This window comes from Pyrus communis, chromosome 2, assembly GCF_041283825.1.
Source record: "Pyrus communis isolate YQ-2024b chromosome 2, ASM4128382v1, whole genome shotgun sequence".
Classification (NCBI taxonomy): domain Eukaryota; kingdom Viridiplantae; phylum Streptophyta; class Magnoliopsida; order Rosales; family Rosaceae; genus Pyrus; species Pyrus communis.
Genome location: NC_142566.1, coordinates 23,628,265 through 23,646,556, shown reverse-complemented (window position 1 = coordinate 23,646,556; position 18,292 = coordinate 23,628,265). Strand labels below are relative to the sequence as shown.

The following is an 18,292-nucleotide window of genomic DNA, read 5'->3' as shown; positions in this document are numbered from 1 at the left end:
TTGGAATCGTGTGCTTTTTTGTTTTTTGGATAACAAAGAAGGGTGAATCATCGTAAACTAACTCAAAGAGTTGTTACAAATAAGGTGAATCCTAAAAATTCTATCATATCATCACATAAACAATCTATATTTAGGTTGATTCTCAAAATATTGATACCCAAGATTCATATTACAACTCTAATTAACAGAGCCTTTCCGCCGCACTGCCGCAGCAGGAATAATCATATATCATACAAAGCCAAGTTTTCAAATTAAAAGGCTAGGCTTATTCCAGGGAATTATAGTCTTTAATTTTGCCTTCTGGGTTGTACATGTCGGCCAACTTGGATCACAAATCAAAGATTACGAAGAGGAAAATTTTAGCCAAGTCGGAAGTTATTTTGGAAGCCCATTTTACCCAACAACCCGCAATGTCCCATTGATATTACTACCGGGTTAATTGTTTCGCGGAAATATGTACACATTAGCTTCTAAAGGTACCAAAAAATTTCACCACTCTGGAGCCAATATAAATATGCATGATAGGATTGAGATAATGTCACTTTTGCGTCTTTATTGCATGTAAATTTCTCTGCCGTTATTGAGAACGATGAAATAGATGCTTAAACAACACTAGAATTACTGGCACGGTTGGAACTTATGCAATAATTTAGAATAGAGGTGGAAGAAAAAAAATTAGTTGTGGTCCTTGTGCAAGAGAGAAAATTCATAGTAAATAGTTGTTTAGTTACAATGATAATTATATGATGTGGTCTAACTCCTAGCTAACCCCAAGGGATTGGTCAAGAGTTGAAACCTCCAATTCGGGTTCGAGCTCCCATGGATGCATGCATTTTGGGGTCATCGGGTTTGTTTTGGCGTAAGGTTTGACCGAGAGGCAAAAATATGACCGCCTCGTACACTATTAAAGCTGCATGAGGATGTGGCTTAATCTGTTACCAATGTGTGGTAGATTATCTCCTCTATTCAAGAAAAAAAAAAAAAATCAAATACTATGTGGTGTATAGAAACCCCAATTTTCACTAAATAACCTGCTTTTCTTGCAAAGTTACAAGCTTACAACATGGGGTAAACTATATACACACGGTAAGACACTTACAGGAGAGCACATCAATGCTGGCCTGGCCAGTTTCCTTTAACCTTCAACCTAGTATTCCTCATTTTATTTACTACATTGATACACACATATATATATATACTGATGATATGAGCAGTATACATATATAATTCATAGCTTGGGAGGTGGGAGAACCCACTTTGTTCCTTTGATGAAAGTCAGGCTAAGAAAGGGCTTTGCTTCTTCATCAGATAACATTCTTGCATACTTGACCCGACCCGATGAGCTCGAACCCGGTCCTATACACTTGTACTCTCCATAATACACAGTCCTACAACAAAATCACCATCATCGTCGCTTAAACTTATCATTTGTATTTTTAATAAAGTTAACATACATGATATCTATTCTTGTTAGACTGTCTCATGATGCGCATATGTATTTAAATTATCGAACAATCATGTTAATTTTTGCTTGAACATAAATTTTTAGTGTGACATTGTAAATCTAGCAAGATAACATTATTAAGAGGGTGCTTACTTGTCACGCTCGGTATGCATGTAGTCAGACCATCCTTGTTTATCGATGAGAGAGCCCATGTATGTGTAAGCAAACACAACCCTAGGTCTCTCCCTCCAAGCTCGCCCAAGAAATGTGTCACCTGTCCCCGTTATGTTGCAATGCACAAATGCAAAACCACTATCGTCTTCCACATTTTCCCTAGCTTGTGCCGTTATCACCCCCATACCATTTGCAACTGAATGTATCGTATTATTCTGCAATACAAAATATTCATTAATTCTGAATCTAAAACTAAAAACAATATTTACGTACAGTTATAAAATTGTATTATAATTTGGCTAATTAATTGGGTTAATTTTAATTATTCAACGAATTACCAAGTAGAGGGATTTGCCATTGCCAAAGATGAAATCGACCGTGCCTTGGATGTGGCAATCCTTGAAGAAATGTCTCCCCCTATCATCCAATAACGTGTCTTGAAATCCTATGAACCTGCAGTTGTGGAACGCTGCCTTGTCTCCTGATATCCTCATCGCCACCGCCTGTGCCCCCGGCCTTATTCCGTCCGGCATCGGAGCTGAATTCTATAAAAACAAACACACCATGCATGCATGATCATCATTAGTCGAATTATAGAACTCTTTATTTTACAAACTTAAAAGAAAAATATAATTAAACTGGTAGTTAAAGTTGATTTATTCATCTTCACATGTTTTTGCCCTCCCCAGTCCCTATTAAAATCGTGGGTTTTTTTTTTTTTTTCTCTGTCACCAGGAAAGCTGCCGTGTCTATAGATATTTTGGTTTTGCAGATTAGCATTTTCCATGCTGCAGTTTACACTTCTGGCCATTGTTGTGACTAGGTCATGATTAAGTTTCATCCACAAACCATCAAACGATATCCATCAATTAATATTATCGTATCTCATATGTATAACGCGTATCATTAATATTTGGGTAAAGTACAAAAACTACCTCAACTATTAGTGTCACGACACTTTCATATCTTATCTTTTAAAATTGACAATGTCATACCTTATCTTTAGAATTGAGACAAATTCGTAAGATGAGGTATGACATTGTCATCTTTAAAGATGAAGTATGAAAGTATCGTGACACCAATAGTTGAGGTAGTTTTTTGTACTTTACTCTTTGTTCCAATGTGTTTTTTAAATCACAAGCCACTTTGTTCCACTGTGATTTAATATCATCGTATTTTCATTCACATCTTTGTTCCACTGTGTTTTTTAAATCACAAGCCACTTTGTTCCACTGTGATTTAATATCATCGTATTTTCATTCACACATCTTTAATCACAGTGGCTTGATGATATGCAGATCTACACCTAACTCAAGTTAGATAAGCCGTGTTTCTTTGAACTCAAGTTCAGATTCACCTTTTCGTAGCTTAGATTAGATAATCAAAATATCGTTTACAAATAAAATAATGCCTTGATGATGTAATGACAAGCGTTTCAAAAATACCATATGATGATGAAGTAAGATTGTAAGATTTTAATTAGGGCAATTAATTTGTTAAAGAAAATATTGCATTGCTAGTGTTTTTAAAGGGAAGCAAAAACCAAAACATGTCCAAGACTCCAAACCTATTTCAGGGAAAGGTAATAAATCTTAATAGCCAGATCCATTCGTCATACTTTTCCTAGGTCTATCTCTCCATTCCCTCATGACCTCATCACTGAAAATAACCACAAACAATGCCATATATGCGTTCCGTTTTGTGTTCTTTCTTTTTCTTCAAGACAGGTAGCAATAGATACAACGACAAAATGTGAAAAATAAAACAAAAGAACAATTTTTCTTTATGGAAAATAATAAAAGTATTTGAACATACAAAATTAACATATTTGTTAATACTCTCTAATGCGGAGCGGATTCTATCATTATATATGAGTTCCTCCTATCTATTAAGGGTAGTGATATTTACATACTCCTTTTTACCTCCTACACACTCTTGTTAATTTTTCTCTATTGATTTTCTTCAATTCATACAATCCGACAATCGAATAATTGAGAGAAGTATGTGAGAAATAAAAATAGATGTGTGGATAACATCATCCTATATTAAAGAGTATGTCAACAAATATGTCAATTTTATTTGTCAAAATAGCAACGCCAAATAATAACGCACATGCAGATCAAATATCATGTTAAGAAATTCCAACAACCAAAAAAAAAAAAATCATGTTAAGAAACGACATCAGAATTAAATGAATTATGAACAAAACGGCAAAAACCATCATGACATGATATTGTAACTCACCACGAACGCAATATTGACGGCCACGAAGTAGTCGGACTCCACCGCCACCGTGGAACTATTCCACGTCCCGTACTTCAACGCCGTGCCATCGAACGTGATTGACGGCACGTCGTTCTGGTCCCCGTAAAACGTCACGAACGGCTTCGACGCGTCAACAAGAACCTTCTCCGTATACACGCCCCCGCCGATGAAAACCACGACGCGCCTTGTGTTCCCAGAAGGAATGCTGTTCACGGCGTCTGTGACGGTTCTGAATTGGCCGGTTCCGTCTTTCCTGACGGTTATGATTCTGACGATTTCCTCGGCGGAGAGAAGTTGGGCGTCGAAGCGGAGAGTGGCTTGGGTGGCCTTGCGGTTGGTGTAGCCCCTCATGTTGTGGGCGATCCACGAGTCGAGTTGGGAGAAGTTGGGTGGGATGAGGTTGGGGCGACTCAGCCCGAGTTGAGGTGAGTTTATGAAGATGTTGAGAACCAGAAGAAATGCTAATAGTGGTGCCATTAGTGAATTCTTGGATTTCTTGAAAATGTTTAGGGTTTGATTGATTTGATGGGTGAGGAGTTGGTGGTGTGGGAATGTTTAGAGAGAGAAGGAATTTAGAAAGTGGAAGAACAAAAGAAAGAGACGTACGGACACATTGCTATACGTGCAGCTTGTTACTGAATTTCATGCTTTGGTTTTAAATGATTTCTTGGATTGTTGTATATGCTTATATAAACTTGGTGTTGGTGATGATGCAAGAAAAAGAAAAAAGTTCTTGCATCTCTCTTGTATATGTTCCACTCGCCACGATTCTTTATTTACTCGTGTACGAGTTATGGGGATGGTTCGTGTGATCAAAGTTTTCTTGAAGGTACAAAGAAGAAGAGAATTTGTATTCTATGTAAAAAAAAACTTGTCACGTGGTAGAGTTATGTAACAAGTTATGTGAGAGGGAAATTGTGTACAACAATTGTACGTATGCAAGAATATTGGGGATGGTAAATATTTAAGGTGGCTACTGGTTTATGAGTTGCGAATTAGGATGTGAAGAGGTTGGAGGAATCTGGGTAAAAGGAGGGTTTGGGTGGACAAAGAGGAGAAGTTGGTGTATGACAATATGAGAGAAGTAACAGATGAAGTTGTTTTAAGTAGTAAAAGGGGAGGTTGGCAGCAGAGTAGCAGTTTTTTTTGCCACGCCCAAAATAGCAGAATGTCTACTGCTTCTTGGGAAACAGCGTTTGCAATTTTAAGCTGTATGGACTTGGATACGGTTTGGGCTGAGAGTAGGAACTCTAGCCCTTTCTTAAGGGATTCATAAACTTAACATGAGGGCTTCTCACTGTTAAGAGAGTGAAGGTGTTAAAGGTTGGGCTAAGAAGCAAATTGGTGCTACGTGCCTAATGTTTAAGCATTGTTATACCATTTAATATCAAGATTCCAATCACTAGAATGCTAGAGCATACATGCATTCTCTAGCATTGTAACGAGGACATGCTGAAAGGGCATGTTTACTTATTAGGAGTGCCGTGTATGTAAGGCAGTGGTAGATTCATGAATCGTTCAATTAGTCAATTTTTGCTGAGTTTTGTCAGTGAGGCATTTTGCTCATGAAAAAATTTGGGGTTCCATCATGGGAATAGATCAACCTCTTATAAAGGTTTATCCTTTTACCGATGTATGACTCTCTTACCTTCACATCATTACATGCTCCCTCACATGTGACGAATTTTCAAGTCAAACACTTGAACAATACAGATTGGGTGACGTGGAACACGTGTGTCCGTGGGCATCGCACGTTCACACGTGGCCCAACTTGCATTGATACCATGAAGAAAGTTGGAGTTCCACCATAAAACTAATTGGTAATATGAGAAGTAGCCCAACCTCTTATAACTCTTGTAAGATTTCTCTTTCATTAATGTGTGACTCTTTTACCTTCACATCTTTATAATTCAAGCACTTGGTGGGTCTGTCCACATCTAATGAGTCATGATGTCGAAACATGTACATCTTCCGAGCTATGATGTCGAGGCTCGTTGAAATCTGTCCCAGTCATTTTAAAAAACACAACAATTTATCACCTATACAAACCTACGTAAAATTCCCCATAGGACCTCCCGAACCATTTTTTTTCTTTTCAGCTTTCTGTTAGTCACATGACCCTATAGGGCCTTAATGGATATGTTGTTGATGCAAGATAAATGTATCATTTTGATTCATTTCTAATCATGCGTTTAAAATCGAGTAATTAGCCTCTTTTTTAGGGTCCATTATTCTAGCTAGCTAGACACTGACTTTTAGAAGAAGATACTATCAACTGAGAATAAGAAGAAATTTACCTTTTATTCCGCACCCTGCTCACTACAAGAGTAAGATGTTGGAATATATATACATATACACTTAAACTAACAGCAAACACTAGAACACAATCCAATTAGATTATCGAGTTCTAACCCGCAGTAGACATGGTTGTGATTCAAAAAGGACTCTTCTACTCACTAGGAGACTTGTATTCTCTTATGGTGATAGTCCCAAATACAAAGAGAGGGTTCTCTGTGAGCAGGAAATCCAATTTATAAAGCAAGGTTTACACAACTTCCATCTATCATGGGAGTTGGTTACAGATCCTATTGCTTTCAATTCTAATTGGGGATAAGTAAGATCAAGTACATGCTCCAGTTTTTATTGGTAGGGGTCACCTCACTTCGCCGAGAAGGCTAATGAGATGACCCCTGCCAATAAGGATTCGAAAATCCTTCTAGACCGAGACTTGGATAGATAACCAGTCGGCCTCGACGCAGTGCTGTTTATACAAACTGAAGGTGCTCCTTGGTCGACTGATTCTAGGGCAACAGTGCTGTTTATCCAAATTGAAGATGTTCGTCGGTTACCTTCACAGTGATGTTTATCCAAATTGAAGGTCTGTTGGCGGAAAAAGAAAATAAAAAATCTCAAGATGTTTGAGAAGTTTGCGCATGGCAGTTGTGTGTTGAGTTGGAGGTGGCCTCTTCTCAGCATTCAAAGCCTTGTATTTATAGAATTCGTAGTGCTCCGTTGCCGAAATAGATTTTCCTAGTTCCACTCTAACTCTTCTACATCCGGATATTGTGATAAAAACCCTTTGATAACATCACTTCGCCTTAATCAAAGTGTCAATGCCGTGCTCCAATTTGTATTATTATCTTAACATATTAATTGGAAGGACAATTCACTTCCCAAAACAATCACCTTACTTTTCTCAAGAATCCGTATCCCCCACATGTTGCAAATGCCTATCCAATTTGCAATTCGAATTCACCCCATCTGCAAGTTACCCACGCATACATGAAGACCACGTATCCCAATCTTGATCAAATTGTATTGCCAACTTATCACCACCATGTATAAAATCTTTTCCCATTGTTCCACGTGGCTTTGTACATGAGTCCATTCAACCATAGATCCCATGCAGCCGACTAGATACCAAGCTGACATCCATCACCTAACCTTATTAGGTTTCCTATTCATCATTATCTTCGGCTTGCAGATCCATGTTAGGCCACATGAAGTGTCCAAGAATCTGTATAATTTATTTTGTATAAGATAATTAAGATAATTTATTAAAAGATAATTATTATGATTAAGAAGCATAATATTATCTCTTAACAATAGCAAATTATCCTAACTTTCTTATCCAACGATTAAGAACCATGCTTACTCAACGGCCTCGATCGCTTGGGCCGATGGTGTAAAATCGGGTCCAAACACACGTATACAAAACTCAAAACGTGATTTATAATTTAAATATGCTGACTCACCTTTATCACTAGTTGAGTCCAATAAGGATTCTTACATAAGAGTAATCCAATAATCCAATTATTCTTGTTTCCCTTTTGTCTTGAATCCAGTAACTAAGTCTATTGTCTAATTAATGTTTGTTAATGAACACAATTCGTTCGAACTATTTGGCAAACCATGTCCGCAGTCTCTAGTTTTATGGACGGACTTGTTCAATATTTGGTATAGCCGGAAAATAAACACTTTCGCTACGTACCTTATCCAGTGCTTGAGTTATGATCCTGAATTACTATTGTGAAATATACTGTGCATGAAGTAATTTTTCAATGTAACATTACACCACCACATGCCTTAACAGTCTACTCAAGTTATAACACGTTGATTTTAATTAGTGAAGCACAACCACAATATGTATGAAAATTGGAAAACTAGCTAATGCATGCCCCACAACTTTCAACCTCAATTGTTCGAATACACAACAGTGAAGACAAAATATTAACCCAACAAAAATGATATACATATATATATATATATATATATATATATTTATACACAAGGAGAATGGGAGGATCTGAAGCCACACAAGGCACCCCGCTCTTTGTGACTATCAAGGGACACTTTCAGAATTAATTATATGTATGGATATCCCAACAACTAGTTACCAGGGGGAACATTCTCTAATTCCTCAACTTGGCCGACCAACCCATTATATCACGGTGAGTCATACATACATTCCACGACCACCAACAATATTTCTCTAATTTTCCAAGTTGTGTGACATGTCTGGCACCACATTCGATATCTTATCCAGTAAACTTGAGGGCATGCTAGGGTTTAATTCATGGCTTCTGCTTTGGATTAAATTAGGTCATGACTTGTACCCTATGTCCACAACATAACTTGTGATCCATATTTCATCACTCCCCGTTGATTTTCTTACACATTTCACCATATCTTCTACACATATTCCTGACTTAATTCACTATATCATCATCAAGTCACGTAGGAGTCTGAAACGCCACTTGCTCAATCAAACTCGGATCGTGGTGTAAGAGATACGATCCCCCTCTAGTCTCTAGGGGCGACTGGAAAAAGCTGCACTTATCCATTAATACCCAAAACACCTCTTTCCCTTTCAGATGACAACAGAGTTACAGATTGATCAAGGCATGCATATGAAACCCTAGTTCAGTAGTTCTAACGGGTTCTAGTATGGGCTGCAGCAGTGAACAAGCTAAATCGTGCGCTGATATCATAGCATGATAGGAGGGGACCCGATTTAAATCGAAATATTACCACCAAATATTAATAACATGTGCAAAACCTGACATGCATGCTGTAGTTTATCTGCAAATCTGATAAATCCTGACCATAAGGTAACATCACCACATGTAATAATTTTGGCGTCATCGAAATCCAATCCATTCCTCTCAAAAACTTTAATGGTCCCCTTCTCTAATTGGTAATTTCACATGCATGAAGGTTTTCAGAAACGTTTACATGTTATTATATAGTCAACACCTCTTCCTCATATTGATGTTCTAGACAATATATTAACAAAAACAAAACATAAACTTGTAGTTTGAAAATAACTCTACGTGACAGTGTTTCAAACCGAATGCATGCGACATCTTTTTCTTTCTTTGACTTTGCTTTCTTGATCTGATAAAAAAAATGAACTTCCTCTCCAGAGTCTTCCTAGGGCTCACAGTTTGGAGGAATAGAAGGAATGGAACCCACAGATTTTGGATAGTGGTTTGTTTGGTAACGTGGGAGATTGAATTTCAGCTTTCAGGCATCACATGTCGTGTCCTCAATTTGGGTTTAGGGTTTTGTAGTCTAGTGCCTACAAAAGTTTTTTGTTGTGTAACAAAACGTCGCATCGCATCGTTCAGTTGATAGAAACTTTCTGCAGGTACGTCGCATTTGCTCTTGTTTTTTTTTTTTTTTTTTTATATTTAATTTTAAATTGCTAATTCTCACATAGATCAAGTCATCAGGTAGAGAACTAGGACTGCAAAATATGATATTAATGTACAAGGAAAACTGCTTTAAAGTTTTAGAGGATCTAGCTTCCTTTTTATATTTCTTAGTTACGTTTTGGATTTCACATGCATGCTTGATGTAGAACTTATCCTATATATTATTTGGCAATCTGAGATATGTAAAATATTTCATATCGAAATTTAAGAAGTTTTACAAAGATGTATAAATTAAGAGATAATATAGCACAATTTTGCCTTTTACTCTCAATATTATATAAAGATAAGTTTCAAAATTAGATTCTAATTTTTATATCAAATTGAATTATGAATAAAAATTCAGCAATCTACCGCAGACATTGACTCTGGTTGATGAGCTTTTTCTTCTAATGTGTGTGTGTGTGTTTAACGAACTTATAATGAGCCATATTTGTGGAGTGACCTTTCAACATCAAGTTTATAAAATGGTAGATAATCAATTCACTCGAAGTCATGGCTGGCTCTTTAGTTTTCATGATTCTGACAGACTGCATGCTGCCGTGGCGCGCACCACTGAGTTACTGTACTCTACAATTTGACGCTTCCTCATGTCTTCTTTGCCTTCTTGGTAATGGCCGCTTTATACGATGAATCCTACTCACACACACCCCACACCCACCACACCCCCCACGCCCCACGCCCCCACTCTCTACTTTATTTTATTTTATTTTTTTTAATGATAGATTTGTAAGATTAGATGTTAAATTAAAAAATTAACGATGTTCAAATTCACATCATAATACAAGACCAACATTCATCTCCATTACTGTGGTATACTAAATATGTATACATATCTCCATCGTAAAACAAGATAATGTTATAAAACATCTTCATCTCCAAATGGTTTTTAGTAGTGGTGGATTTGTAATAATTTACTAATAATTAGTACATTGTTATTGAAGTAGATTTTGACTAAATTCATTCTCTTCACTCATGCATGCATGCATGAATATTTTCATAGGATTTCAAGAGACAAAAATTCCTTGCATCACATGGAGTGGTGACGGGGGTCTTTCAAAAAGGCCAAATCCGATTTGACGACGCACTCGGAACACTCCCACGTGGGCTGGTTTTTGGCGCCTAACTTTGTTGATTTATGACAGAATGACATAAATACCCTCATACAGATGCATGTCTGTCCATTCACCAAAGGATACCAAAATCGATGCAAAGATGATTGGCATCCGGGGGGCACCCTTTCTCTGTCTCATCAACAGCCGCGAAAAATGCCGTCTTTTTCTGCAACTCTGTTTTTGTTCTCTTCGATCCTGACAGTTTAGGCTACTTCCGTCATTCAGGGGTATATCTGTCTTTCGACCTCTTCCCATGTTTTGCTATAGTAAAGTACAAAAAACTACCTCAATTATTAGTGTCACGATACTTTCATACCTCATCTTTTAAAATTGAAAATGTCGTACCTCATGTTTAGAATTTGTACCAATGTTATATCTTCCGTTAGCTTGGCCATTTATTTCTCAGTTAAATACTGACGTGACTTGATTCGGAGATCACTTTTTATTAATAAATTACTAAAATATTATTAAAAACTAAAAAAAAAAAATTTAATATTTTTTAAATATTAAAAGAAAAGTTAAAAAAAAAAAAAAAGCCTTCACTTCATCCCTTCCCCCCTCTCTCTCTCTTCTCCCGCATTTTCATCTTCCTACTTAATCTTCAACAAAAAAAAAAAAAAAAAAAAAATTTGAACCCCCCCCCAACCCGCAGAAGAAGAAGAACAAAAAAAAAAAAAAAAAAAAAAAAAAAAAACCAAACCAAACGCATTTCGTCAACAACCTCCCCCCCCCCCCCAACAAAAAAAAACCCAATCCCCTGCCAACCCCAAATCCACCACTCCCACCCCATCACGAAGGTTTCCCGATTCCACCTCAACGGGATCTGGGTTTTTTTCCTTTTTTGCGTGGTAGGTAGTGGGTGCGAGGGTGGGTGCGGGTTTAGGGAAGACGGGAGGGGGAAAGAAAGGAAGGGGGGTCGGGGAAAATCACTAGTGGTGGGGTGGGGGAAGATAAATTGGTAATTTTTTTTTTTCCTTCTTTTTTTTCTGGGTTGCAAGAAGGGTGCTGGAAGGGGAAGAAGATGAAGATGGGGGAGAAGAGAGAGAAGGGGGCGGTGGGGAAAGGGGACGTGAGGGTTTTTTTTTTTTAATTTTTAATTTTAATTTTTTTACTTTTCTTTATTATTTTAATATTTAAAAAGTGTTAAATGATTTTTTTTAGTTTTTAATAATATTTTATTAATTTTTTAATAGAAAATGGGTCTCGGATCAAGCCACGTCAGTATTTAACTGAGAAATAAACTGCCAAGCTAACGGAAGATATAATATTGGCACAAATTCTAAGATATTGTCAATTTTAAAAGATGAGGTATATAAGTGTCGTGACACTAATAGTTGAGGTAGTTTTTTGTACTTATGTTAAATTATTCATTATCTGATAGTTGATGACAACTTTCAAATGTGTATAATTAGAAAAAGTTTGAACATGTAGCATTCAATAGATTTTGAATTCGAAATGGGGATGGATTTCGACTTTGCAATCCACTATTTACCATTTTTAGCTAGTTTTGGATTGACTACGTATGTTATAATTAGCATGACTTGATCTCTACTCGTTGCCAACTAGTTTTGAATTTGATGTTTCCGTTTTACCAATTTTGTTCTTAGTTTCTCTTTGAATCAGTCACAACTCATGCCCCAACTTTTTTCTTTTGGTAAGTTGGGACATTACTCTTCAAATTGCAACTCATTAATTCAATCATTTAAAAAAGAAATTGCTACTCACACTCCAAATTTTCTATATTCAGAAAGAATTTTTTTTTTTTTATGAGCACTACACAAGTATTTGGAAAGTCAATAATGGTTTCCTTTTTAAATTATGTTTTGTCTTATTTATATGTTTAACTTTATGTTTTATCTTATTGTGCTTGCTAGCTAGTCTTTAAAACTTTGTCAATATTTTCGAGACTTTAAAGATTAAACCATTATCAAGGTTTTTTATTTTTATTTATATTCAATTGAAAAGTGCAACATCGTTCACCAAGAGAAGTACTATATATTTTAGAAACCCTGCTCATTGGCTGGAACTTATTCAATGGCGCCACGTACGATTAATATTTCATTTATATATGCATGCATGAACTTCTGGACAGAAAGTGTGGAAGCTGCTGCAAAGCTTAGACTTAAGAGCTTTACGGGTTGGCAATGGCAATCACAGCTTGGCTAAGACGCGTTACTGGTACTAATGCATGCATTCCGACAAAGTTTTGTGTCTTCCACTTCGCATATATTTTATTTAATTATTTTTTTTCTCCAATTAAAACACTACAAATCAAACAAAAAATTTAAACGTGCGGTTAGATTTATCATATTTCTATATCCATATCGATCGCAAAGGCATCTCGAACTACCTAATCATTAGCTTCTGAATTAATAAACTATATGTATAAAAAAAAGCATTTCTGACTTTATGTGTGTGAGAATATTTTTAATCAAATTTAATAATCATAATAAAGTTCAGCTTAATTCAATCAATTAACTAATTAATTTTTGCCGAAAGGTACCACCTGTAAAGTTGTTGACTAATTCCCCTGTTGTCTCATAACATAACATTTTCTTTACAGCTACCAACTTAATTTTACATGCCTATTATTTTTCTTCTTTTCTGGCTATTTCAGTGTTATTTTGAAGAAAGTTAAGATTCCACAATAAAATCAATTATCAATATGAGAAGTAATCAAATTTACTTGTAAGATTGTGCAAGATCCTTCCTCTCATTGATGTGTGATTCATTATCAACACGTCCCCTCATATATGACGAATTTTCATGCCGAACATGTGAACAACACAAATTGGGTGACATGGCCATTAAGTTTCACACGCGCGACAACTTGTTCTGATATTATAAAAAGAGTTAAAATTCTACATAAACTACTGAAGTAAAATACCATCAGAAACAATAGGTTATAAATCTCCAACCTGTATTAAAGAAAAAAAAAATTGAAAAAGTTTTACACCCTTTTTTGAAAGAGTACAATGCCGGCTGTATACACAAAATTGTAATATCATTTGTCTTAATACAGAGAGATTAGTGTAAGGTTAGTCTGGTTAGAGAGAAAAGGATCTACACAACTAGCTAGGCCTCCAAGCTAGCTTTTAATAAACTTTTTTATTCTGGTAATAACATAATAATGACATATTATAATATATGATGCCACTGAATTAATTAATGAAGGTTACAAGGTTTTGTTGTCTTATTCAAGGATTTGTTGTCTAGGTTATTTATACAGCGGGAACTTAATTATCTCATCAAGTAATTAATATGGCTTTCTAAAACAAATCAACGGTTAAGGACGGTTGATAATCATTTCGTTATTTTTTTAGTTTCTACTTATATATGAGGAAAGCATAGATATACAGGAAACGAGAAATGAAGAAGGATGATGGAATTGATGAGAATGGTTGAGAGATTTTTTATGGAATCTTTGTCACCTCACACTTTAATGTCAATTTGCATGCTAAAATTATAAAACATTATGCAAAAAACATGAGATCATAGAGAGTCCATAGATAATTGCACTTTTGAAAGAGACTCCTTAACATTTCTCATTTGTTGTTTTTATTTCATATGATTTTTTCTTGTACATTTCTCCCTTTATCGTCCTTGATCCACTATTTTTCATGCATTTTCCCATGTATCACTAGCTAACACAAAAAGTTAAAATTATAAAAAAAAAAAAAAAAAAAAAGGTAACAAAGAAGAATAATTAATAAATAAATACATTTTAATTAGTACACACATGATGGCAGCCATTATATTTTTCTGTTTCTTACCAATTGTCGATCTCACATTTTTATGGTCTTCAAAAGTACTCCTTTGAAGGACCCATCAGCGTTACAATTGATAGGTCATCAATTTTGTGACATAAAAATACAAAGGTCGCACACACCTTCGTCAGCAAAAAAATACTCCATGGTTTATTAACATGCATTATATTCCCAAATGTCACAAGTTAAATTAGTTACCTAACTAGATCATAGTCCTTTAAATTGGGTAATTAACAGCTACTCTAATTTACACTATGAAAAATGTGAAGGTCAGAATCCGGAGCGTAATGAGTTGAAAAATAGACCATACATATCAATCAAGATAATATACCATTTAAGAATTGAATAAAAATGTACTCATGAAAAGATAATCCATGAGAAATAAACATAAAAGTTATATTTATTTATATATTTAGAATGAACAAAGAAGAATTACAGAACTGACGAAATTTCCCACCAGCCCAGATGTGAAATATTGGGTTAATTATCCTCGACCGTGCAATCAAATCACACAGTCAAATCTTTTTTCCCTCAGACGCCGATGATCTATTAACAATGTACAACTTTCTCTACCCAGTGCGGATGACCACAGATAATCACCCCCACCCCTCTCTCATTATTTTCCTCAGTAACCTAGTCACACCATGCACATACATACATGGCATTACTTGTAAATATTTCCCTCAGCAGGCATAGAACTCGACTAACTCGTCCATTGACTCGGGCTGTGGATCGGCATTCTCGAGCATCCACAACAAGTGCTCGAACAGCACCACCTCGCATGCGACGTTGATCGTGTCGTCGTCTGACCTGTCGGCCAGCTCCTTGAAAATCGGGTGGTCTAAGACGTCGGAGGCCACAAGGTAACGTCTTCTGGACTTGCCCACATAGACGGGGTGGAGGTCTCCTGAAATTATTACGTCGGTGGAGTAATCGTCATCGGCGGCGGAGACCACGGAGTTGAGGCTGCGGCGGCTGTTCTGCTTGCTGAAGGAGTTCCACTTCTTCAGCACTGACTTGAGCTTTGTTAGCTTCCCACCTTTGGCCATTGATACGAATGGTTTTCAGAGAGAGAGAGAGAGAGAGAGAGATTTGTTTGAGAGTTGAGGAGCGTTGTGTTGCTTTTGGGGGATTTGGAAAGGGGAAGGAAGGTTCATATTTAAACGGAATTTAGGTAAGCGAAAGGGGTGTAATTGTAATATCATATATTAATGGGGCTAATTGCATGAGGAAATTTACAGGGATTATTATGTGTGCTGTGAATATTTTCTTTTTAGGAATTTAAAAAATAAAGGATGTACTTTGCGGCGCAAATAATCAATTTGGTATATGTATATGTAGTCGGTTGTATAGTTTAAGTAATTAAGAGTATTTACTCTGACGTATTTAGATTGAATTCATTCAAAATTTGATGTCATAGATGTGATAGGGTGCTTTCATTTTTCTCAATTATGCATATTTATTTTAAAATTGATAGAAGTGATAGGGTGCATTCTATGAAAAATCTCTGTTAAATTAAAAAAACCACCAGTTCAAGGAGAAATATTGATTTGACAAAAATACTCTCTATTTAAATTAAGGAGATTTCTCATAGAATGATCAAAATGATTGATGGTGAACAATCTCATGAACCACTTGTATCGATTCTAAATTTTAAAGATGAAAGTGAAGAGTTATGTGAATTTCAAAGACCATTTAATATTTTTTTTTTTTAAGAAAAAAACCCTTTAAAGTGTGACGTTAACCATACACACTAGAGAATCATGGCCCTTATACATAGATGACCAATTAAATTCACAGTTTTACGATATAAATATATAAAATTGTTCAGTAACAGCAAATCAGCTTGCGGATTTCCGCACATTATTCCTTCAAAGTTTTGTTGCTGTCTGATGCTTACTAGAAAGTTGTTGGTCTCCACGATGAGAATGAAATACATTGACTCCTTTTTTTAAAAAAAAAAAAACAAAACTGATTTTATTCTAATATTTTTCATTTCAATTTCAAATTACAATAGTATTGTCACTGAAAGAGACAGACATGTGCAAATGGTGTTTTCAAGAACGTCGTCGTCAAATCGACCATCCATAATTCATTAGTTTGTCTGAACTTGTTCATTGTTTTTTTTTTTTGTTTTTTTTTTTGGTAAACGATTTGAGAAGGTGAATTAAATTTAAAAATAATTGAGAATTAAGAAGATTATCGTTGCCTCCATCTTCCAGAATATTATAACTTTAAGTGCTAAGGCAATTGGTGTGTTTCAACGACGGAATGTGCTTTGGCAATGTCCTTAGATGGATTCTAGAATAAATCACGGTAAATGTAGGTAAAATATGATACACTTTTTTTTCTTCAAATTGTTGAAGGAGTCAGATTCGAACTTGAAACTTTATTAATATTGTGGATTAAGAGCATTTTGCGGTGTGACACAAGTGTAAAACTGCAAAACATATTACCAATTTTCATAGACTCTTTTGTTTTAGACGTAGATATACAATGAATATATGACTATGCAACCACAACAAAGTTGTATGGCGAAAACTAAGCTAGTTACAATTAGATATCAAAAAATCACAAAAACATAATTTAATCAGATTTATGAGTCAGATTTGAGAGCTTCTCCGGCTAAATAAAGACAGTTATTACTAGTCCAATGGTAGCAAGTTATATTCATATCCTCTAAAAAATGAGTCTAAGAATTAAGTGTCTAAATGAAACAGATGAAAATATTGTAACTACTTCGAAATAATTGGGCACTATGAACATCATAATTGGTGGTTAGTTTGGCATTTTATGACAAATCTTGATAAAGATACATGACGGCCGCTGGTGGGCAAAAACATGTGAACAACACATGGACTTAGCATGTCCTAGAATATTTGAGCCATGTCTACGTACTAGTAGCATTTGTCACACCCATACCTCCCCCACGTGGATTTGTGCAACTATGTATAAGTTGTAGAACTAGAGTGGTAATGGACTCATTTTCTTGTCAAATTATTTCGAATATTGTGTGTACAATAATGGTTGATCCTAACCAGCTGATATTTAATTAATTGCAATTTGATTGTTTAATACTAGATAGTGCAAAATGTTTTTATCATGTCATGTTCTCCACAAATCAGTTTAAACAAATTTTGTTGTGTTATGTCTTTTTCATACGAGAAAATTGAATTTAGAAGTCTAAGAAAAGAAGGACCATGCATTACACTAATAACTAGTTTTATTAATTAGTTGTGTAAGTATCTTAATTATTTATTTTCTGTTTCGTCCCGATTTAGCCCGTACTCGACCCATAAATTAAGGATCATGATTGTTTTCCGGATAAGGGCTGAATCAATTTATGTTCAGAGTCCTAGTCGAAGACGGTGAGATTTGGTTGCTATAGAGTTTTGACCGAGAATAAGTCCAAGTATATTATGCCGCATAATTGAAATATTATTAGAACTATACTATTTGGTATACTTGGCCATTACAGAATTATCCCTATACATACAAGAGGTTTTGCAACGTAGAAAACCCTCACTCCATGTGAAAACCCTTCTCACAACCCTAACAAAAATACTAAGTATCCCAACCCTCTCGTCAATACATACACTGTGTTGACAATCTGCGACATCTTCAGTTTGAATATGTAAATAACACTGGAACTGTAGACCCAGGCGAAGCATCTTCGGTTTGGACAAGTAAACACCACTGCTTCTAGTTGGTTGGTTATCTATTCAAGTCTCTCTCGGCCGAGAATTCTTAATTCTTTCGCCTAAAGAGGCCACTTCATTAGCCCCGAGAAGTGAGGTGTTCTATGATCCGTTA

The 18,292-nt window shown here is 35.7% G+C and overlaps 2 protein-coding genes across 2 annotated transcripts; both read right to left on the bottom strand.

Annotated features, from left to right (window-relative positions):
- Positions 1–923: 923 nt before the first annotated feature.
- Positions 924–4,544, bottom strand: LOC137746635 (putative pectinesterase 63). Its single transcript, XM_068486640.2, has 4 exons — positions 3,863–4,544; positions 1,957–2,163; positions 1,598–1,833; positions 924–1,388 (listed from the first exon to the last, which is right to left on the bottom strand). Exons 1-4 carry the CDS (start codon positions 4,358–4,360, stop codon positions 1,229–1,231), a joined length of 1,101 nt encoding a protein of 366 aa, XP_068342741.2. The 5' UTR covers positions 4,361–4,544; the 3' UTR covers positions 924–1,228.
- A 10,317-nt stretch (positions 4,545–14,861) lies between these two features.
- Positions 14,862–15,619, bottom strand: LOC137748418 (auxin-responsive protein SAUR76). Its single transcript, XM_068488561.2, has one exon. The coding sequence runs from the start codon at positions 15,526–15,528 to the stop codon at positions 15,163–15,165; it is 366 nt and encodes a 121-aa protein (XP_068344662.2). The 5' UTR covers positions 15,529–15,619; the 3' UTR covers positions 14,862–15,162.
- Between the last annotated feature and the right edge of the window lie 2,673 nt (positions 15,620–18,292).

Bases quoted from the DNA above. Each gene is read 5' to 3' on its own strand.
- LOC137746635 (XM_068486640.2), bottom strand. From the start codon at position 4,360: ATGGCACCACTATTAGCATTTCTTCTGGTTCTCAACATCTTCATAAAC. The intron at 2,164-3,862 runs GTGAGTTACAAT...TTGTTTTTATAG, and splicing joins CCGTCAATATTGCGTTCGTG to AATTCAGCTCCGATGCCGGA. The intron at 1,834-1,956 runs GTAATTCGTTGA...TTTGTATTGCAG, and splicing joins ATGGCAAATCCCTCTACTTG to AATAATACGATACATTCAGT.
- LOC137748418 (XM_068488561.2), bottom strand. From the start codon at position 15,528: ATGGCCAAAGGTGGGAAGCTAACAAAGCTCAAGTCAGTGCTGAAGAAG.